Source organism: Crocodylus porosus, unplaced genomic scaffold, assembly GCF_001723895.1.
Source record: "Crocodylus porosus isolate Cpor-Errol unplaced genomic scaffold, CroPor_comp1, whole genome shotgun sequence".
NCBI lineage: Eukaryota > Metazoa > Chordata > Crocodylia > Crocodylidae > Crocodylus > Crocodylus porosus.
In genome coordinates, this window is record NW_017728886.1 from 38,150,946 (window position 1) to 38,174,953 (window position 24,008).

At 44.5% G+C, this 24,008-nt stretch overlaps 1 protein-coding gene across 5 annotated transcripts in view; it reads left to right on the top strand.

Annotated features, from left to right (window-relative positions):
* The window catches only part of RUNDC3B (RUN domain containing 3B), an 87,390-nt gene that overhangs the window by 45,670 nt on the left and 17,712 nt on the right, over positions 1 to 24,008 (top strand). For 2 of the 5 annotated variants that reach the window (XM_019532776.1, XM_019532782.1), the window contains exon 9: positions 14,223 to 14,429. The exons of 2 other annotated variants lie outside the window; for them this stretch is intronic. In XM_019532776.1, the coding sequence (XP_019388321.1) occupies positions 14,223 to 14,429 (207 nt within the window). Of the gene's footprint in view, positions 1 to 14,222; positions 14,430 to 20,650; positions 20,805 to 24,008 lie in introns of all 5 variants that reach the window. One more of the 5 variants, XR_002100627.1, reaches the window with a different exon arrangement.

Below are 24,008 nucleotides of genomic sequence, written 5' to 3' on the forward strand. Positions count from 1 at the left end.
TGAGAGGCTGTTGTACTGACAAGCTGTTTCCTTCAGTCATATTTCTGGTGTAATTCAAGTAACCACCATGTTATACCCATGCAAGTAGCAAAGGTGGAATATCTGCTCCATTCAGTTTTGGCTGCAGTAGCCTAGGCAGTTGATAGAGAGATACTTGAGTTGCCTGTATATCAATATCCCCCTTTCAACTGAGCTGGTTGATTCCAAAGGAAAGGCAGAAGCCAGTACATCTGGAACCAGCTTGGCTGCAGGAGCAGCCAGTATGAAAATCTTTACTGTCTGGCTCCTAGACTGGTTGCCAACCAAAGCTGGAGAGCCCAGTCCACCCTGCTGTGGCATCTGCCTTTTGGTAGCGTTTTCTCCACTAGGGATAAGGACTAGTATCCCCTTTAGGGTGCTGCTCTGCCCAAAGCTATTGGCATCATAGAGGTTGCTAGATTATTTCCTGATGCCCAGATCTCAGAGTTGACATCTGCAGGTAGTACTGTCTACTGTCATAATGGTAGCAGACCTGTCCTTGTATGAATACTAATGATGCATCTAACTTTAAGGTCAGTCAGACATTTAAAATGTTACAAGTCAAAGCATGTATCATTAATTTACATGAAATACAAATGTAAGCCTGAATAGTTCTCAAATAATTGATTTAATATGTTTCTGTGAAAGGGAGATAATGAGAATATGTATATGCATCCTGTATTTGCTGATGTTTCTGTGTGGTCACTGACCTCATGACATGAATATAAGTCACTTTTCAGAAATCCTGTTGGAGATAGAAGCCTAAATTTTGTGATTAAGGCTGCATCTGAACAAAAAAACTATCAGAGCTTTCTTACCTGCACAGATTGCAATTGCTGCTTTCTAAGCATCTGTTAACAGCTGTGGATCCAACAAAACTGTCATGTTGATATACTAACTGTCATGTACTTCTTTACTTTGGGCCTTCTTTTGTGGGAGAATGGTATTTTTGAATGTGCAGTCTCTGCTACTTTGAAAGACAGGGTGGTGAAATTGAGTGTGGTGGTGTTTTTATCTAAACGTTTTAATACTAAAAAGGGAAAATAGTCTTCATCAGAATCTTCATTAGATCCCAAGAGGCTCCTCAGAAATCTTTGATTTCTTTTCTTTCTTGCCTAGATTGGCTCTCTGTTTTGTAGCTCAGACAAGCTCATCTGCCTGTAGCTTTTTAAGACTAAGCCATTGCAAGAATGTAGATTTGACCAAGGAATCAAGGAATTTCTAAACTTTGGGCCTCCCAGTTTTCCTTTCTAAGCCCCCAGATTCCTTATTATAAAATTCCTTTTAATTGTAATGAAACATCAGACAAGATGGGGGTTAGTTGATACCATGTCTAAATAATTAGTTTGTGAGGGTCCTCTCAGACTTTTAGTATACAACTTCTATATTCAAGGACTTTGATCTGTTAATAAATTGTAAAAGTATCACTTAGGTCTCAAACTATGTACATTTATAGGAATAATCCTGGACTCTGGAAGGCAAGACATTTGTGCTAGAAAATGTGTAGATGTCTGAAATTTCAGTATTCTTCACAGCCAAACTATACAAAAGGTGTCTTTCTCCTATGAGTGTTTGTCCACAGGCATGTATGCTCTAACTAGGAGAGTAAATGTGCCATAGATCGCAAGCTTGGAAACTTTTTTGCCTATCAAATCTAATTCTCCCCTTGCTCCCTGCAGAGGGAGTAAAAGATATACATGCTTCCTGATTCTCATTTTCACTCACTGATACTAGCAGAAGACGGAGCACTCTGTAAATTTATGACTTGAGGCCTTGACAATTGCAGTCAAAACCTTTTTGCGCCTCTGCTGCTTTTTATCTTCATTTTCCATCATTGTACCTATTTTCATTTCGTTTTCTCTTTAAAAAAATGTAACTCTTTCTATTTGCAAAACTTTAGTTGTCTCCCAGCTTAATTTTATCTGAATCATTCAGTGCTGCCCTCTTGGAGCATTGTACTCTTAGCATTTATTTAGCCGCTTTTAATTTTGGTGAAGAGAGAGCAGAAGACCAAGGTTATCATCATCATGGCTTCTGCTCATTTTTGTGCTGTCTCCAAATGCCTGTATTGCCTGGAAGTCCCATATGCCTGGGGAAAGCACCATATGCATATCCTTTTCATGTAGAACATGAAACAAAGCTGCTACTCTGTCTTAAAAATTTAAGCATGAGATTTGTGCATGATCCTGGGATGCGAGCTGCATTTGATACTGTTTGCCTCTAGTACTTAGTAGTTAGCAAAACTGCGTATGACCTTGATTCTGATAGAACTTCCTATGTGCTGCAGTACTAAAGTCTGTCCCAGGGGGAGGGTGCCATTTCGAGGCTCTATGAGAAGGCGCTACTTCACCTTACCCTTGCTCTTTGTACGCTGAAATTTCACAGCCTTGTGAATATATTCTTGACATGCTGAGACATTTGAAGGCTCAAAGACTTCTAAAGCTCAAAGACTTGGGCACTTCTGTTCCAGATATGTCATCCAACCCTGTCAGTCACCTTCTGTTGGTTCTAAAGAAAATCTAAGAAAAATGCTTCAAGCCATCCTCAAACTGCCCTCCATAGAGGACTTATTCCAGTGGTTCCCATACTGACTTCCATTCCAGGGCCATGATCCCTGGCCCTAGTTTCCTTCAGTCAAGTCAAGTTAGCATTTGTGATCACTGTCTCTAACTCATGACTCGACACTGAAATCTCTCTGGCAAGCTGTTATGTATACTGTAGCACTGAATAACTTCAGGGTGCCCTCAGAATTAATACTATCAGTAGTACTGATCTAGTCTGCTCTTATACTGACATCTGTCTATGGTTCTAGTTCTGAGGCTTGGGTTTGGCTCCAGCTCTTATAGTGTCACCTGTAAAACTTACTTTTTCCCTGCTCTGACCCTTTGTCCAGTTCCATTCAGTCTGTGGATCTGCATCAACAGTCCAGAGTTTGTAGAAGACAATAGTACCGACTCCTTAGAGTACCCTGATGGACCGTCTTTGTTCCAGCCTAGTGACTTCAAGGTTGTACCTGACTCTGGACCTTTTGGCGTTAGGATCCTAAGTATTCCCCTGGAATCAGGTCAGGTTTCCCTGTTCTTTCTCCTTGGCTTTAATTTGGGGATTGCTGTGTCAATTGCTCATACTGTCACCAGATTGAAAAGGATTTCCTTATCTAGGTTCAAGATTAGTGACTTCTAAAGGACTAATCCACTGCCTTTTTCCTTAATAAATGAGACTCTCTTGTCTCTGGAATTGGTACTTGAACTCATAACATGTTTCTTGATCTATGTTTCTTTGTAGTTTTTTAACTTTGCAAGAAAACTCGGAGAGATTTAACACCACATGGTAGATCCTCTGTGCATACTGCTTACTATCCAAGAAAAATATCCTGAGGGACCTCCCCAGGTGCCTGCTGAAAATGTTCATTAAATTCCAAGTCAGCCAGCAGATTTACATTTCCAATATTCTTCCTTAATCTTCTTTCCTTTTGAGACGAGGTGTCATTTTTCATATTTAGTATGTGCAGAGATTAGTCTTTCTATGTATAGAGAACTGAGCCTTTTAGAAAGACTTCATGAGTCTTTCTCCCTTGAGCTGAGAGATCCAGAGGTACACTGTTAACAACCCAAAAGACTGTCCAGTTATTACAGGATTGTATCCAGTTGCGTCATAAGGTGACTTCATTTCTGAAGTGTTTCTATAATGGTTATCTCCTGGGCTGATATCTGGCATTACATTCATCCCTTCATGTAAAAAGTAAGCAGTGACTTCAGGCACTGTTCACCCAGGTCAGGGGTGGCAAAATCACTTTGTGTCCCAGGTCAGTTCCGGACCACAGGGCTCCTTGTGGGATGGATCAGCCTGAGGCACACAGCAGTGGTGGCCCTGGCTCCAGCTCTGGCGCAGGGCACGTGGTGGCAGCAGCAGCTGAACCTGCTGCCTTGTATTGCATGCAGGAACTGCTGCTGCTGCCACATGCTGTGTGCTGTGGAGGCAGCTCCAGCTCCATGTAATAGCAGTAACAGTTCTGGCCCCAGCCTGGGGCAGTTGAGCCCGGAGCCAGGGAGGTAGGCCCACAGCAGTAGCAACAGACAAAGTGGTCAGAGGACAATCACACTTGTATTAGCCCTTGCTTGCCTTCCTGATGCTGGTCACCGTGTCTATTAGGATCCAAGGACCCTGGATTCTTTGGCATTCTACTCCCCTGCCAGCCATGCCCTCAACTTCTGATTGTCCACCATTGCCCAGTGGGCCACATAAAGTAGCTCCATAGGTCAGATCCAGCCCATGTACATTTGATGCCACTGACTGTGAGGACTCCAAGTTGTGTGACCACTGTTTTTTGAGTCACTCACAGTGAGGATCTGCATATGGAAAATCACTTGAAAGAGAAAGAGGAGTTTCTTACCAGTAGCTGAAGTTCTTTAAGAAATGTTGTTCACTTGCACGTCTGCATATCCTTCTCTTTCCTATTTTGTTGGAGTTGCATACAGTCTTAAGTGGATGGGAGAAAATTGAGGAGGAGGAAGTACATACCTTGTTTTGCCCTGCTGGTATGGATGGAGGGTCTACAGATAGTGCTAAGGCAAAAGATCTGTGAGCAGAAGTGCTGTGGTGCATGTGCACCCAGTGGAAATGCACATATGGACAAGGCCGCTTGAACTTCAGTTATTGGTACATAACTTATTTCTAGATTGATGGGTCTAATAGTATTAGTGATACTTGGTATTATGTGTACTTGTCTCAGAATTTTACAGTATTGAATGGCTGAACACTATAGAGCCAATGGGAACAGTTTGCAGAAAGTTCTGTGTAAGAGGGTATATTAAATACGTAGTCCATTTGGATTCAGTGAATGTTTTAAGACAAATGTTATTCAGTTCTCTGGTCCCATTATTGTCTATCACTTTGCACCCAAGAACAGATGGTGTGTGTACATGAAATTCCTCAGAGATTGAGCACATTGAGTTCTTTTGAGAGGATGATTCATACATATGTATTGGGGCTTAGGACAATTTATCTGGCTCTTGGACTGTTCCCTTCCCCTACTAAGGGGCTGGTAGCTCAACTAGCAACAAATAGTGATGCCTATGTGCTATAAAAGCAAACAGAGAGGGTTACTTTTGCCCAGGTTGTACAGTGAAACAATCAAATTATGGGATTAATACATACATCCAGTGTTTCATAGTAACAAGGGTCAGGAGGGACCTGAACAGATCATCTAGCCTGACCCCCTGCCACAGGCAGGAATGAATGCTGGGTTCACAAGGCCCCAGACAGGTGATCACCCAACCTTCTCTTGAATTTGCCCAAGGTAGGGGCGAGGACCACTTCCCTGAGAAGTTGGTTCCAGATTTTGGCCACTCTAACTATAAAATATTGCCTTCTGATCTCTAACCTAAACGTATTCTCCATCAGCTTATTACTATTATTGTTCCTTGTCACCCCAGGTGGTGCTGGGGAGAAAAGGGCTCTACCTATTTGCTGTTGATCTCCCCTGATGAGCTTGTAGGCAACCACCAGGTGCCCCCTCAGCCTCCTCTTGCTGAGGCTGAACAGGTTCAGGTTCCTCAGTCTCTCCTCATAGGGCCTGTCCTGCTGCCCTCTCACCAAGCAGGTGGCCCTCCTCTGAACCCTCTCCAGGCTGGCCACTTCCTTTTTAAAGTGCGGCGTCCAATACTGGACGCAGTACTCCAATTGCGGCCTGACCAGTGTGGCACAGAGGGGGAGTATCACCTCTCTGGACCAGCCTGAGATGCACCTTTGGATGTATGACAAGGTGTGGCTGCCCTTGCTGGTTGCGGTCTGGCATTGGTGGCTCATGTTCATTTTGGAGTCAATAATGACTCCAAGATCCCTTTCTGTCTCTATGCTGTCAAGAGGGGAACTCCCCAGCCTGTATGTATGCTGTGGATTCCTTCTACCAAGGTGCAGCACCCTGTGTTTGTCTACGTTGAACCCCATCCTATTCTCATGTGCCCAGTTTTGTAGTCTGTCTAAATCTACTTGCAACCTCTGTCTCCATTCAAGTGTGTCCTCCTTACCCCACATCTTAGTGTCATCAGCAAACTTGGACAGTGTGCTTTCCACACCCTTGTCTAAGTTGCTGATGAAGATGTTAAACAATGCGGGTCCAAGGACCAAACCCAGGGGTACCCACTGCTCACATCTCACCAGGTTGAGTACAACCCATCCACCACTACTCTCTGAGTGTGCCCCATCAGCCAATTTTTTTACCTATCCAACTGTGTAGGCATCGATTCCATAGTCGCTTAATTTATTGATGAGGATGGGGTGAGAGACAGTGTCAAAGGCCGCTTTAAAGTCTAGAAAGACTACGTCCATGGTGACACCATCATCCAAGGATTTAGTTACTTGGTCATAAGAGTCAGTCAGGTTGGTCAGGCAGGACCTGCCTTTGAACCCATGCTGATTGCCCCTGAGCATGATTTACTCAGTAGTCCTGCATATGAAAGGAAAGGACAGCAATGTAAGGCAGGGCCGTCCAGCTGGCTGCATGCAGCCTGTGAGGAGTTAACATGCAGTCCTTTGGCTCCTGGTTTGGGTGCCTCTCCTCTCTGCTCTGGCAGCTGATCTGGAGTCTCTGGCCTTTCTTTCCCTTCCACTGCCTCCCCCTAGTAGCAGGGTCAATGAAGCCTGCAGCCCAGACCCAGGAAACACATGTGATGTGGTGTGGGGCCAGGGCTAGATTAACCCTTTAGTGGGCCCTAGGCAAACAAACTTGTGGGCCCCGGGCTGGTTCATACCTCTCTCCTCCCCATCCTGGTGCTACCACCTGCAGGGAGCAGGTCTCAGAGCAGTATTCCAAGTCTCCAGAGGAAAAAAAAAGCAGCACTGCCTTTAAAAACTAGGCCAGCACATTTCAAAGAGAAGCGGGGTGGGGGCTATGAGGGGGTGTGGCTGTGAGTGGGGGGGCAGTGGAGTATGTTGGGGTGTATATGCGGGAGAGGGGTTGTGGGGGGCAGGGTGAAGGTATGAGGGAGGGTGGGGGAGTATGGACACCCCCCACAGCCGGAGGCTGGGGAAGGCATGTAGGTCCCTGGGGCAGCAGCAGCAGCCGCCCTGCCTGGAAGCTACGTGCTGGCGAGGCCGGGCCCTTCCGCGACCACATCTTGTTTCCACAACTGGGATCCAGTTTGGGAACTGCTGTATTACAGAAAAGCCTAAGATAAGCAATCTCTAAATAAAAAAAAAAAAAAAAGCCAAAAATCCACAACTTGTGACTCTCTAAAAATCAAAGCAACTTTGGAAAAAAAAACAAGCCCAGTTGTGCTTATTGTAAACAGACTTGGTAACACTGACTCAGAGCTGCCTGTAGGGCTAGATACAGACAGTCAAAAAGCTTGAGGCTGAATCAATTCAGTCTTTGCTGCACATATTAAATTGAAACAGAAATGAACAGACATTTACCTTTCATTCAAGAAATGCAGCCACATCCCTGCAGTGGCTGAGGCCAGAAGCCAGGGGTGCTAGAGTGCAGTGCTCGGGCTGTGTATTTACTTCCTTTTCCTGTCGACCCTGAGGTCTCTGGGATCTGCTGCTCGGAATTCCAACAGCAGTACTCTGCAGGGTTGCTCATCACTTCTTCCTGTTTCCAGGTGATTCTGGGATTTGTAGCCCACAGTTGCAGCCAGCAGTAAGTTTGAACAGGGGGCATGGCATTTAGCCCCCTCCCTGGCCCCAAACCCCAGCTAGGGTTTCCTGCGGGAGAAGGATGGGGAACCAATCCTCCCCCTGTAGGCTGGGTTGTATCCCCAGCTAGATTTGCCCCCCTCCCCACCCTACCCCACGTTACCCCTCGTCAGTCAGCCCTCACTGTTCCAGCTAAGGAGCGGGGGGGGGGTGGCCAGCCCTGCTCTCTGGAGCAGATAGTGCAGCCCAGCCCATGGTGGAAAGCATGCTGGGGGACTGTGATTTAACTTGAACCAGGAAGGGGCCAGGGACAGAAGTTTCATAAATCAGTTTGACCCAAATCAGTTAAGTTTGACACTACATTCAACCAGGTTTATCTTAAATTATTTTCAGCCATTTTGAAACATTTATGTGCACTGACCTTCTGTTCTGTTACAGGTTTAAACCAGTTTCTGATTACTTAAACTGGTTTATGTGTATGTGTAACTTCTGTCCCTAGCCTAGGCAGCAGCCACTGAGGCAGCCAGGGGAAAGGAAGGGATGCGGGTGGGGCCATTCACACCAACACAGTGGACAGAAGGACACCCCTCCCCCCAGTTTAGATTCCTAGGCAATTGCCTAGTTTGCCTGTGCGTTAATCTGGCCCTCTGTGTGGCACCAGTATGGCATGGCAGGACGTCCATTGCATGGCATGGTGAGAGAGAGACCCAAGTGGCACAGCATGCAGTGCAGGGGCTGGGAGTTATGGGCAGCATGGCACGGCATGTAGCCCACACAGCATCTGCACTCAGACCTTGGGCAGCCCTGATATAATGAAACAACCAAACTCAACTTAGGCCCCTGGCAGACATTATGCATAAGGCATGACTAAATCTGTTAGTTGTGTCTTTAATAGTTGGCAGTCACATGTTCAGGCAATTAATGATGCCACAAAATCTGCCTCACACATATTTTATGAAATAATTTTAATAATTTTTTACTGGTTTCCATTGTGCCTTAAATTGAACATGTGGCAGCCTCATGCCAGCTGCATGTCAGGGCTTGGTTGATAGCTCCCCTAGCCCTGGAACCCCACTGAAGTCTTCAGCTGGCTCTGATGTGGTTGTGGGCCTGGGAGTCTCTAGCTGGCTCTTTTGCAGTCCCAGGATGAGATTCATAGTCTGACCATACTGGAGTCTCAAGCCAACACCAGTGCAGTCCAGGACCGAGACCCACAATCAGCTGATTATCAGTCCTCGTCCTGGGACTACACTGGTTCATCAGGCACTTGATTTTTAACTTGTCGGTTCAGAGGTATTCTGTGATTGTGATCCTGGACTCCCCCATGCAGTGGCAAGTAATAGTGGCATGATTGGGATCTGATTCCTGATCCCCAGATTGATCATCCTATGATGCAAATATGGCATGGCAGGAAGCACAGTTGTTGGGATTGGAGAATAGATCTCATTGCACCAGTAAATGAATGTGTGCCAGGAGCCTTAGATTAACGAGTGTTCTAGAAAAGTGGAGGCAGTGCACAAAGTCTTCAACATCTGGGATTACCCTGTTATAGATTTATGTTTGCAACCAGTCAAAACACAGTTTAATTAGGTTAAACTCCAAGGTTGGAGTATTGCTGGCACGGACACCACTCTGTTATAACATCACCATCAGATGGCTTGAGAATACAGAAGCAAGGAACAAAACAAAAAAGGTTTCTGTTTGATGCCACACAAGATCGCAGAATCCATCCTGAAGAATTCCAGTTGCAAGTAAATTTGTATGTATATTGCAGTACTGTATTCTTGGTCTCCCTAAGAACCTCAATACACACTGAATAGGAACCATGATAGGGTGGAACAGAGTCTTGTATTCAGTGTGAGAATTCTCAGAGAGGGTGGAGGCTTATCCAGTGTCATTTATGTTACTCCTAGATGCTATATCTATCCAAGCCCCAACCCTCATTGCAACCTGGCTCTAGTTAGTGAAATATAATTAATTGGTGAATCGGTGACACCAACACAAGATATTGTTAACAACAACTGTATTCAAGAAACAATGTACACAATAACAGGAAACCCCAATATCAACAAGAACCAACAACAATGCCAGTGCTAGAGAGCAATAGCCAGCTCTCACCAGCAGCCAACATTCACTGCAGATGGCCCCAGTCACACAGATCCCCACTACAGAGATATCAGTCCCTCAGACCATCGCTCTGTGTATACTCACCAGGCAACTCAGACTTAACTGCGAGCTCCAGCACAGACTCCGGTGCACACTGGGGCACAGCCCCAGATGTACTCTTACCCACACAGTTTCTCACCCACAGATCATCTCCTCAGGGTCACTCTGGACAGCACCAGCCTTTGGCCTTCCAGGCCCTCTAGACTGTATGATGGCCGATGGCCAAACTGCACCAATACACACTTGGTTGTATGCAGCCTCACACCCAGTCTCAGGTTGTGCACCACTCAGTTGCCCCAATTGCCCACACAGCAGTTCAGTCTTACACTCACACACCGAGTCTTGGGTACAAGTCCTTTTATGGCCCTGAATCATACCACATTTCTGAACCAAACTCGTAGGGGCTATGTCAGTCATTTATCCAGTCAACAGATGCACTTGTCAATCATACCTATGATACACATTTATCAGTCTCTCAAGCTTTATCCAATCACCTCAAAAGCTGTGCTTCATGTCTTTTGCAACTTTGGCACCAAATCTGTTTATCACCTGTGTGCCTCCTGAGCATGCTCAAAGCTCAAGAAGTAGGACACAGTTCAATAGTTCAGGCTTTCTGGAGCTTTCTTGAACCAAACAATGCTGAGCATGCACAACTTTTAAGCAAGTAATGTAACTGTACCCACCTGGCTTTGTGCAACCTCTCCCATGCAGCCCTGGAGCAGGTACCCAGCGTCTGCCTTGGAGGCTGCTTCTGTTGCCACGATGTCTGGTCACGTTCTCCCCAAGGAATACCCTGATGTTCACCTGCCATGCCTTGGATATTATGTTCAGTTGTGTCGCCTTCCCTAGAAGGGAATCCCACATCGGGTGGCATCACCAGCTGGTGTTACCATGGCTCCACGTTCCCTACACTTCAGCCATGCATCAGCCTGTTGGGACAGCTGAACGATGGACGGTCCAACCCCACTTAGATGTCATGTCCCAATCCCTCTTACTCTTTCTGGCTCTCAGTGCTCACGGCAGTTTTCCTCCCTGCCACACACATTTACTTGGATGGTGAGGCAACACCTGTGAGGGGTCGGGTCTGTCGGTGCCAAGGGTCCCCAAGTGGTCCTGGCCCGCTCAGCCCCCAACATGTGTCCGGTGGCTTTTCTCCTGGCCTCTGGGGTTTAAATGAAAAGGAAGTGGAGAAAATAACAGAAACTTCAGGGAGGGGCTTCAGCCCGCTTTTTTTCAGAATACATTTTTCCAGAGGGAATAGTTCTTTTCAGAATTAGTTTGCATAAGAGATCAATAACATTTCATACCCAAATTGTGTCTTTGGGAATAGCATTTTAAGTTCTGCAAAGTGTGGTGAGACAAAGATGTCTTGGATGATTAATAGTAGAGTGTTTATTCAAATTGAACTTATCAGTAATATTTCAATCTCATTAGCTACCTTAATGTACATCTAATGAGGCTTCTGTTAATATTTTAACCATTTCACTTTTTAATGTATATTTGTGTATGGGTGACTTTAATGGATATAAGGAAACAAAGACTTAATGTAGATAGGTTTCGTATTATAGATTTTTAATGACAGTATATTTGTAGAAAAGTGCTTTTCTTTATGCTTTTCAGTACTCAATCCGTTGTCATTTGTATGTCTGATAATTTTCAAATTATCTTGATTATTCTTGATAGTAAGTTCAAACAGAATGTCTCTCCTTTGAATGCATGCATGAATGGATTACTATATTCAGTTGAATATAAAATGAGCCCCCAATAATTAGATGCATAATTTTAAATTTGATATAATTTACCAGGTACATAATCTAGTTATTGGGGATTTACTTGGAATTTGTGTGCCTGCCACTGCTACAGAGGGGAAGACAAATCTGGGGGTCAGGTAGCCACCTTGCCCTCTGCCCCTTCCCAACCTTCTTCCTCCCTACAGCCTATCCTCCTGTCCCTATGTGAGACCCTGTTCTCCCTGAACACATGGTAGTGAGGGGCAAATTTGAAAGTACTGACCTTCAAATAAGTACATTAGATAGGCAAAATTCTGCAGGTACCCTTTAGATTTAGGGTCTAATCCATTCATCCAGAATGCTGCATTTTACCTTATTTGAAACTGCTGTAAGTTTTAGCACACTAGTACTCAATAAACACACTTTTAAGCAGCACTATTTTACCTACTTGTATATAGTACAAGTGATGCATGATAAGAGTCCAAAGTCAAAAGGCTCATGATTTACCATACAGTTCATTGAACTGGGCCCCAGCAGAATCAACAACATTTCAGGCCATGGTGACTCTGCAGCTCAGCACTACTCAGTATGTGTGTATGTGTACTCCAGATACTCCACCATCCCTTCCCCAAAGGCTTCATGTACTAAGCCCTCACTCATGTTTGGAACTGGTTGTTTTTGCTTTGAGTCTGGGGATCCTTCAAAAATGTATATACAGCTAAGGCATAGGCAAGCCTAGTCTGGCTCCACTTCATGGAGGGTGGGCCTATATTCGTCATATGCAACAGGCTGAGAGAGGGGATGACAGAAAGCATACTGATTCTGGGTATACTGTGTAAGGCTCTGTTGTGTGGTGTTTGCTAAACATTTAAGGCTGCTGAAGCAACAGGAAGAATTGGAAATGGGAAAGAAAAGGTACAGCTCAGCTGTGGGAATGAAGAGGAAGTAAAAATGTTTTCAGTGTAGTGGGTCACCATGACTTAAGAGTTGGAGAGGGACTGTATGCTATGGTTATTACCATACATCTTGTTTGGATGGGCTGCACTTGTCATAGGTTTGGATTACTATGTTTGCCCCATATGAGCTATATGTTTTATAGTTATGCTGAGTGTTGGCTGCCTTTAATCAACTCCATAGTTCATGGTTGGTTTCCATTCCTGAGCACATGCTGCTTTTAGCAGCAGTTTGATAGATAATATATTTAATAAGGTTTTCTTGTATGTGATTGTAAAGTGAGGGTCTTTTTTCTTCATGATGATTTGGGAGGGAAACCTCATCTTGTATTTGAGTAAGTACAGCATTCTGTTGTTAATTTTGGATGGAAGATTTTTTTTATTTCTATTTAATATGATTAATTGATTCATTCTACCTAGTTGCAAGTTCAGTAACAGAAGATTTTAATTTTTTTAAATCATAGCCATTACTGTAACAAACTTTTGTATATTAAAAGGGAGAGTGGTAGGTTATTGCAGGTAAAGGTTGGGGAGAAGCAAGGAATTTTTGATTTTTGCACAGGTCTTTTAGTCTGCTTAGTACCTCATATAAATGCTTCTAAGATGTTTATGAAACAGTCAGTTTAAGGCCCCTGGCAGATGTACAGGTGAAAGCACAATGGGGATCTGATGCAAGATCCCAGCAGTCGTGCTTCGTACCATACTGCACAGCCTCAATCAGCTACTGCTCCCAGTCTCTGGGGTGTAGCAGACTCTAAGGCTTTGCTGTGCTCTGGAGGCTGGGAGTGTATGCAGGTTGCTGTTCCCAGCTGCTGGGGCATATGGGAGCCCTTGACACCAGTATGCTACAAAGCCTAGGACGGGGCAGGCAATTACTTCAGCTGGAGGGCTGCTTCATGAGTTTTAGTGAGCTGTCGAGACACACATGGGTAGTCCTGCCCCTTGACAGTTTCCCTGCCCCCGGTCACCATCTTGGGACTGGAAGTCCTGCCCCCCCTAAACCCTGACCTTTGCCACCAGAAGTCCCTTGCTTTGGGAAGTACTCCTTTTGGGATGGGGTATGGCCTCGAAACTGGAAGTTACACCCTGTCTCATGGTCTGTCATAAGACCCACCCAGCACCAAACCTTGCCCCGCCGCTCACCACATCTGTCCCAGAATCCTCTGCCCTCATCACATGATCCCTGACATCAGAAGGTCCACACCTTGACTGGGAATTACTACCTCTTCACAGGGCCCACCCTCAGGGTGCATGGCCTGCTCCTGGGACTCCAAGAGTTCTGTCCTCTAGGCCATGAGGCACAGGCACAGCTTATCAGGTAAGGGGCTATGACCCCTCTAACGTCCTGCCCCATCGGTAGGGTTTCAGGGGCATCAGACCTCCCCCAGAACGAAACCAAAACAATTGAGTCAAGAACAGCACACATGCAATATTTCAGAACAAATCATTTTACCAAAGTGTAGCTAAAGTATCATATACTAAAAATCAAACATCTACTATAACAGATTTTAATGTTATTCAAAATAATTTGGGTAGTGATTAACTTAACTAAGATGATTAACTTAAAGACAAACACAGGAACTCAATGTGAAGAATGAAGCCTCTCATGTACATTAACCAGAAAATCAAAACCAGGCATCATCTCTGTTGCAGTGCACTGCTGTAAGTTCATTGCTCATCCAAGATCTAAGGTTTGATTTGTTGACTTGCATTACAGAAAATGTCTGCTCACATACATATGTGGATGCAAACAGTACAAGTATCTTCCAGGCGTGAGCCTTTGGAAACTTCTTTTAATTGAGAGAGGCATAAAAGCTAGGAAGTGGCACTTATCTGAATTGTTCTGCAAGCAGTGCATCACACTGCAGGTCAATAAGCTCAAGTTGGAGGTCACATGGAACGCTTTCAACATTAAATGTGAAAGGTGAGGAGACCAAAGACCAGTCTTTTTCTATCATTTAAAAATCTTTGAATCGGCGAGAAAATTCATCATGCAAGTCCACTTGTAATGACGTGTATTTTTTTTAGGTTTGGATCAGAAACAGTCTGCTGCAGTATAGGAAACCTGCTGCAGTATAGGAAAATGGCCGAAATCTTTGTTTTCTGTCTGATGGGGGAAATGATTTCACACTGGAATGCAATTCATGAACAATAAGCAGTTGTGAATTCAGATAATTCATGTAGCCCATGATATCAACAGCAAATGCAAAATCAGAGAGCCAATCTGCATCATTCAGCTGTGGGAAATCCAAATCTTTTCCTTTCATGTTAAAAAAATACACCAATCTCAGCTCTCATTTCCCCCACACTTTTCAAAATGTTACTCAAATTAAGTCATCTTACATTGGTATGATAGAGAACATCTGTGCTCAGCTTCAGACTCCTCAAGCAGAGTTACAAATTTCCAGTGGTTTAATCCTCTTGCTCGAGTGTAGTTGACTAGTTTTGTAACTGTATCCACGACAGTGCTTAGTTTTAGAATTTTTACAGAGGACCTCTTGATGAATAATATAATGTAAAAAAATAATTTTCTGTTCTGGATTTGTTTTTTTGACTTGGTCTTGAATTCTTTTGAGCAAACCAACGTGTTTCCCTGTCAAGTTTGGGCTTCTGTTGGTGGTCTCTCATGCACCATTTTTTTCCCCCAGTCTGTTTCCAGTTCTGACACACTGATTTACTGCATCCAATAAATCTTTTCCAGTTGTTGAGTCTTTTATTGACTGCATCAATGCCAGTTGTTCTGAGAGCTTAGAATTTTCAGTGATTTCTTGAATGAAAATTAACAACTGGGCTGTGTCTTTGACATCACAGCTGTCACTGAATGCCAATGCAAAATATGAGAAATCATTTATCTGTTCAGCTGCTGGTGCAGGTTCTCAGAGATATCTTCAGTATATGTCATAATAGTCTGCTTTGGCATGCTAACATTCTCAAACTGCTTTTTCTTGTCTGGGCACAAATGTGCAGCAAACTTGAATACACATTCCTTTACAAATTCTTCATCAAAGAATGGTTTGCTCTTCTTGCCAATTGTATGCAGTCTCTTAACCCGTTCTCATAATTCCATCCTGTGCTGCCAATGCTTTTGTGAAAAAAAATTGCTCTTTCTGCATTGCAGCAACTACCTCCTCCGCTTTCTTTGCTTTTTTTCTTAGGCTGAATATTTTTCATATTTGAATGCATGCCTGGTCACAAAATGTCGATTCAAATTGTTTTCTTTGAATACAGTCACAATTTCTTTGGAAATTAAGCAAGCAGCTTTTCCACCTAGTTGGGTAAAAAAAATATTTAGAGGTCTGTTTTTTGTTGAATATTTGGCATTCAGCTTCTTCCTTCCTCTTCTCTGGTGTGCTCATATCCAAATTATTCTTCTGTGGAGTGGTGAGATTAGCAATGTAAATATCATTAAAAAAAATCCATTTACATCTTTCTAAGTTTGTCACTTAACCATAACATGTCTCAGGGTATTGCCTTGCCCTTGCCCTGGCCTCTGCCCTTGCCCTGGCCTCTGCCCTTGCCAGTCACATAGATGTCCTTGTTATAACAGTCGCCCAGGTGATTGGGGGAACTTGGTAGGTGGGCCAGTAACTGCAGAAGGAGCACTGGGCCTATGTGCCTACCATGGCCCGGCCCAGCCCAGGTTGCCCATGGCTCCAATGGCAACCAGTTCCTGACTGCAAGGCCCAGACCTGCACAGCACAGCAGGGAGCTAGCCGCGCCTGTCCTGTTCTGGCTGCAGCAAGCAGTTGCCAGCTGCAGGGCTGGGCCTGCACATGGGGCAAGGAGCCAGCCGGAGCCAGCCAGAGTCAGTCTGGCAGCATCTGGTTCCTGGCTTCAGTGTTGGGACCTCATGGTCAGGCCCATCCTCTCCCAGCATCACAGTGTTTTGTGGGACCCCAGGGCACAGCAGAAGCCAGCCCAGCCTGCCCTTCCTCACTTGTTTGGAGGACCTGGCTCAGCCCCTCCCATACAGGCCAGCAGAAGCTAACCCATCCTCCCTTCCCCTCACCAGCACTGGACACCAGACCTGTCTCATGCAGCAGGACCCATCCCATCCCATCCCATCCCATCCGGTCTCATACTGTGGCAAAAGCTGGCTAATTCCCCCCCTTCCCCTGATCTCTGCCGACATGACCTGGCCCATCCCAGCCCACCCCACACGGCACAGCAGAAGTCAGCACTGGCCTAGGTTCCCCTCACCAGTGCTGGCTTGGCCTGTCCAGTGCTGCAGAGCCCATCCCGTTCCAAGTGGCATGCGGCTCAGCCATGGCTTTCCCTCCCTGGTGCCAGCCTAGCCTGTCCCAAGTGGCACACGACCAAAGGCAGCCCGGCCCTGGCTTTCCTTTAACTGTGCCAGCCCACCATGAGCCGCAGATGGCTCAGCTGTGGCTTTCCCACCCTGGAGCCAGCCCAGCCAGGCCCATCTGGTCCCAAGTGGCCTGCAGCTCAGCCAGCCCAACTGCGGCTTTCCCTCATTGTTGCTGGCCTGGCCCAAGCCTGAGTGGCACATGGCAAAGCTGTGGCTTCCCCTTACCTCCATCAGCCTGTCCCAACTGGTCCCAAGTGGCATATGGCTCAGCCACCACTTTTCGCTGGTGATGACCCGACCAGGCCCATCCTGTCCCAGGCAGCACACAGCCAGCCCAGCCCAGCCGCGTCTTCTCCACGTGCCACTCAGGACAATACAGGACAGGCCTGGCTGGGTCAGCACAGGTGAGAAATGGTGGCTGAGCCATGTGTCACTCAAGACCAACCGAGCCCAGCTGGAGTAGCATGTGGCTCAGCTTTGCCTTCCCTTATGCGCGCTGGCCTGGCTCAGCCGGTCCTGAGCAGCATGCAGCCAAGCCGGCCCAGCAGTACGCAGTGAAATGTCATATGGCTCAGCTGCTGTTTCTCCTCACCCGTGTTGACCCAGCTGGGCCCATCCCATCTTGAGTGGCACAGGGGGAAGCAGCGGCTGGGCCAGCTTCACCACGTGCAGCTTGGGACAGGATGGGCCTGGCTGGGGTGGCACCAGCAAGGAGAAGCGGTGACTGAGCTGTATGCCTCTTGGGACTGGCTCAGCCATGGCTTTCCTTCCCCGGTGCTGACGCAGCTGCCTAGCCATGGCTTTTCCTCTCCGGTGCTGGCCTGGCCTGGCCTGACCAGCACATGGCAAAACCGCAGCTTCCCCTTACCTGCACTGGCCAGTCCTGAGCAGCACACAGCTTGGCTGCCGCTTCTTGTCGGTGCTGACCAGACTGGGCCCATCCCATCCCAAATGGTACATGGCCGAAACCAGCCCAGCCATGGCTTTCCTTCCCCAGTGCTGAGCTGGCCGGGCCGGGCCAGCACAGGGGAAGGGAAAGGGGTGGCTGAGCTGTGTGACACTCAAGCTGGGCCAGGCTGGTCCCCAGTGGCACATGATGAAGCTGGCCCAGCAGCACATGGCTCTGCCAGCTCAGCTGTCACCTCTCCCTGCCAGTGCCACCCCAGCCAAAGCCAGCCCAGCCGTGGCTTTCCCTCCCTGGTGCCGGCCCGGCCCGGTTCAAGTGGCACATGGCAAAGCCAGCCCAGCAGCACGCCACAAAGCAGCACGTGGCAAAGCTGCCCCAACCACTGCTTGCTCTCCCCGGTGCCAGCTCGGCCCAAGGAGCACAGCACGGCCAAAGCCTGCCTAGCCGCTGCTTTCCCTTACCTGCATGGCAGGATCCTCTCCAGTCCCATGCAGCAAGGCAGAAGCTGGCCCAGGCACCCCTTCCCCTTGCTATTACCTGCATTTTGAAGGGGCTGTGTGGGCTGGATGAAAGTGCCTGGCAGGGCAGATCCAGCCCGCAGACTGTATTTTCCCCACCTCTGGCCTAGGAGCACGGAGCTGCTGCTCCCGGCCAGGGGATGCAGTGGAATCAAAGGCTCTGATGCACTCTGTAGGCTGGGAGCCCAAGCAGCCTGGCCACACATGTGGCTTAAGTTTGATGGGAACCAGCCACAACGTTACCACACATTTTTTGTGGAATAACTGTGGCTCATTTCTTGTTTTTTCACAACATTAATTGCATTAACATGTAGGTGGGTTGCTACGTAAGACCTGATTAACTGGTCTTAAGTGTAACATCTGCAGGGACCAAAGTATCCTTGTTCAACTTATTGGTGCTAACTTAGATGCATTAGAATTAATATGAGGTTCTTTGAATGCATTACACAGTGATCTTCAGACAATATCAGTTTCCTATTTTGAATATGAATAGCAGTATCTTGGACTATTATGCTTTTTTTTTTTTAATGATTTTGAGCAAGCAATGGGAAGAGGAAGCAGCAGAGGAAAAACTCAGCATTTTAAGAACGATATCTCAAATACATAATTTCTCACTGTGAAGGAAATTTGGTACATAGCTTTCATGTTTTTATTAAAATAGGTTTGGAATTCTACATGAAGATCTAAAACGTTTTGCATCTTTGTGATTATATTTGTTTCAGAAATATGATTTGATGTTCATTTACTTTTGCTGAAGTAGAACTTGATCTAAGCTTTTATTTCCAAAGGAGCTTTTTAATGGGTGATTTAATGTTGGTTTAAAAGTAACAAACATTATGATTTTAAAGTTGAACTGAGAAAAGAGGTGATATAGTTACATATGTGAGAATGAACTTTTTAATATCACATAGTATTCCATAAAGATGACTGGACAAGATTAAAGACAAAGTATTTTATTGTAATCAAGAAGTGCAGGTATCTAAAATAAGCAACACATATAAATATTTGTCATGTACTTTTAATAATTGTCTGGTCATTACTAAATCTATGTGGGTGTTCAAGTTATTCAATCTGAATGGCTGTCAGTAGGTCTTCATCTTTTAGAAAGCAGTCATGCTATAAAAATACCCTGAAATGTCAGTCTCTTGCATTAGGGCTCCAACCTGGTTCTCAACACCTCTGGCAATTTCTGAGCAGTTGTCTACCCTTCAGAGTGGTGTCAACAAAGCAAGATTGACTGCAGTGTGAGAGAAATCCCAGTGCCAAGTCCTGCTAGCAAAACTCCTGTGCAACTCTACCAGGAGAAGATAGCTTTTTTGTCAGTAAAGCTTCTGTTTGGGAAACCAAGTGGAGCTCTGGCAAGAGAAAAACTCCTTTGCTGGTAGAGCTGCAGATCGGGGGTCCGTAGCACTTCAGTACTGATGTTGTAGTTAAAGCGGCAATAACACCTATACTGTAGAAAAATAGATTTGGTTTGCCTTGGATAAGATGGTAAATCTTGTAGCTGTTTTCCTCCTGGATTTACTGCAGCTTTTATGAAACCCCCAGGGTCAGAGGATCATCACAGGGTTGATCTCCACACCTTGGCCCCGGGGGTGGGGAGTGGGGGTGTGAGACGACAACCCTGTGGAACAGCAATTCTACTGGTTGAAATCTAATGTTTCTACTCACCCAGTGGTGCAGCTATGCATGGAGATAACTTTACTGGTCAAATCTATTTTAAAAAGTATGAGGTGCCAGGAAATGCCTGTCTCTTCACTATAGAGGCTAGTATTAGACCAGTGATTCTCAACCAGGGTACCATCTGATCCTTTGGAGGGTGTAAGAAGATGAGCTTGGTATGACGAGATATACCAATAAGCGCAGGCACAGGCTGGTCCCTGTTTAGTGGATTCTCCAACCCCTCTACCTGGCCCTTCTGCAAGGAGGTAAACACTGTAATAATATAAATTATTTTTTTTTAATCAAGTGCCTCTCAATTCACAGAAGTTATGGAGGGGTGCCTCAAATCCAATAAGGGTGAGAATCACTGTATTAAACCTTTCATTAGGAAGAAACTCCCAAGGCACAGAATTTTGGAAGTATTATGTCTATGCACAGGGTATGTAATCAAGGAAAGTGCTGTACTGGTCCATCAGACTTTCATAATTGCTAACCTAACTTACCAAAGTCCAGTAAATACCAGTCCAGAGATCCCATTATATATTTGCCACAGGAGTAAAAATTTGGAAACCCTTTTTATTTTACAGAGATTTTACAAATTTTTATTTATGCTCATGTACTTGGATTTTGCATAGTGTATGCTTGCCTTAGGTAAAGGATTTTTTCAGTTGTTATTTTTAAACCATGTTCTTATTCAAGTGGATTTATTTTTGAGGTTTTATTTTTACTTTTATTTTGTTATTGCTCAGGTGGTTCTTGAACTGGAGAATTCCTCTTGTGCAATTCCCTTTTTTAGGGGCTTAGCATCTCAGTTTGGTTTATTTCCTGTCTCCATCTGCTGGTAGGAGAGCAAATAGCCATCTGCACTGGCACTTTCTGGATCTGGAGAAATTAAATTTGCAGGTAAGAAATTACTATTTTTTTTAGGTCCCCTCTGCATGCAGGAAAAAGGTGTGATGGGATTCAATATGCAGTCCACACAATCATGCCCCCTGCCATGCCATACATGCAGGCCAGGAGGCATAATCATGGGAATGATCCAGTTCTGGCACGAATTATCTAGTTGGGGATGGTTCAACTTCAAGCAGGTAGTTGAACTAGATGACCATCTGAGGTCCCTTCCAGCCGTAATTTTCTATGATTCTGTGCTTGCACGTTAAATCCCATCTCACCTTATTGCCAGTGCAGGGGGGGAACCCAGGATCAGGAAGCAGCAAGAAGCAATCTCCTGGGACTAGACCTCAGCTGAGGGTCTTCCAGCCGTGGGTGTGCTCTGTGCACCCCCAGAGCTGGGAAATGCAGCTGCTGAAATCTCCCAGCTGTAGAACACCTTCACCCCCGACCCCCAGCTGGGAAATCACAGTAGTTGCATATCATGCACCCCTGTGACTCTGAGACTGCAGTAGCTGCAGTCTCCAGGCCATGGGGGTACTCTGTGCCCCACCAGGGCTGGTAGATTGCAGCCACACCCACTGTCTTCCAGGGCCCAGAGTCATGATTCACAATGTTATATAACAGTATGAATCAACTTGTTACCTGTTTTCTTTGTGTGTGTAGTAGCCACTCAGTGCAAATATTTCCATACTTTCTTGCATATAATCAGATATTTCATAACAGGTGGATTAAGAAGTATACATGCAAGGAAAGGGGTAGATAAATCTGATGCAAAAAAGGGCAATTTATAAGTGTTACTCTGCTAAAAATCATTAGCATCATTAGCACTTCTTAATTTTAATATTTCTTTTCCTTCTTTTAAGTGAATGTGGCACATACTGTTTTCACACCTAATTATAGTAAGAACATTAAAGTAATTAGACATTAGTAGAATATAAATTTTCATGTTTTGCTTTGAGTAAATTATTTTGATCAATAAATTATCCTTATACTATTATAGTTAATCAAATTGTGCTATTATGTTTAAATTAAATATGGATTGTGAATGATAAAACTTGAAAGGCTATTGTTTAAAAAAAGTTGTACAAAAACAGACTGCAGCTATCTTGATTGCTCTGTACTGAGTGTCAAATTTGCAGCCACAATGTTGATGAAAATGTTTTTTCTGTCTCAGCATTTGCTAGGTATACACTGCCCATATATTTCTGCTGTTTGCTGTGCATATTTTGTTCAGCTAGCTGAAAGTGCAGGAGGATTAATCAATAATGAGTTAAACAGCTCATGAATACTCATGTAAAGAGCTTATTATATAGACCTGTCTTGTTTCTGAGAACATTTAAAGCCCTAACAGTCAGCAGCATGTTTGCCAGAAGGCTCTATAATCCTTTTTTTAAAAAAATGAACAAGTTAAGGATCGAAAAATCTGAGCACTGTTGCTATGGATAGCTTTTTAAACTTGATTCTGATAATAATGGCTATTGTTATACTCTTTTGAATAGGTACACTTAAGTGCCTAGCAATTTCACTGATGGAGCAGACATGTCTAGTTGAGGCAGATGCTTAACAACAATTGGGAGAGTATTAGTACTGATTTAGAATGTGCATTATTTCTTCTGCAATTGGCGGTGGTTTGTTTCAAGATACCCTTTTTAAAGGTAATAACTACTTCCTGAAGGGTGGTTCCAAAGAGGATGGAGCTAGTTTGTTCTCATTGGTGCCAGATGTCAGAACAAGGAGCCAGTGGTCTCAAGTTGCAGCAAGGGAAGTTTAGGTTTGATATTAGGAAAAAATTTACCACCGGGCCAGCTCAACAAAGCACTGGCTGGGATGATCTAGTTGGGGATGGTCCTGCTTTGAGCAGGGGGTTGGACTAGATGACCTCCTGGGTTCCCGTCCAACCCTAATTTTCTATTATTCTGTACTGAAAATTAGTATATTCTGATGCATAGAAAAGAAGCTTGTTCTAATACAAGTGAGTTCCTTTATATCTATCTAAATCATACACTTTATTATTATAGAGCTAGTTCTGATCTTTTTTGCTCTGTATTCTCCTAAACAAGTTATTAAATGCAATGGCATTTTGAAATTATTCCGATTTTTACACCTTTGATAGGTGTTAAAATGAAGTACGTATGCACGAGTCATTTTTGGATAAGAGATACTAAAAATGTCTAGTATCTGTAATAGATGGTTGAAAACTTTTAAAATCCTAAATACATGAATTTTGGTTTTGTGCTTGCATCTGTGGGTACTCCATATTTTACACACTTGCACTTTTTTCTTGCATACGTGTACCATGAGAAATGAATGGCGTCATCAGTTAAACAAGGACATTGTAGCACATCTAGATGTTTCATTTTTTTAAAGACATCAAAACAAAACAAAAAAACCCTCTGCAATGCGTTTCAACACCTTGATTACTGACATCTTGTTTTTTGACAAGCCACAGCATATAGTCTGCTGGTGTACCATGCTTAATATCCACTAGCACTGGAGTAGCAATTCTCCTTAAGATGTATTTCAAGCATGTTTCTTTCTCTCCCTCCTTTTTTCAGTCTTCACTGTTTTACAAAACATTTTCAGTATTTTCAACTGCAATTGATTTATAGGGCCCTACTGGATTCATGGTTGAAGTGGGCTGCACTACAGCTTTAAAATACAGAGTTGGGATAAAATATCAAAACTAAAAGTATAAGTACCTGTCACAACTGCTTTTTAATGTAAAATTCCTTATTTTATACAGATGAACTTTCACCTAAACTTTAAAGCTCCTAAAGAATCAGTTTAAGTTATAGTAGTTTGCCAAGACTATTCAGTTTCATTCATTATAGGAAAAGTATTTTAGGATGGTGTTAGGGAAACATCTGTCAATTTAAACTATTGGTAATATTGTGCTGTGAGCGTGAAAGTTATAGCCACTGCTGCCCTCTGATCCTATATTAGGTCCATTCATATAATTACCAGTTTTATGGAAAATGGAAAATGTTTGTCGTTCTCTCTCTCTCTCTCTCTCTCTAACCCCGCTTTTCTTTCTGTGCTGACCATTCTATCTCCACTTCTGCATTATGTACTGAACATGTTCTTAGTGGTGTCACTTTTATAAGTCTCTTCTATAAATACTATATTACTTTGAAGAATATGTTGCAGTTTGGTATTTTTATTTAACTTAAAAATTAGTCTGCCCTGGCCAGAAAGCACAAAAACACAGGGGTG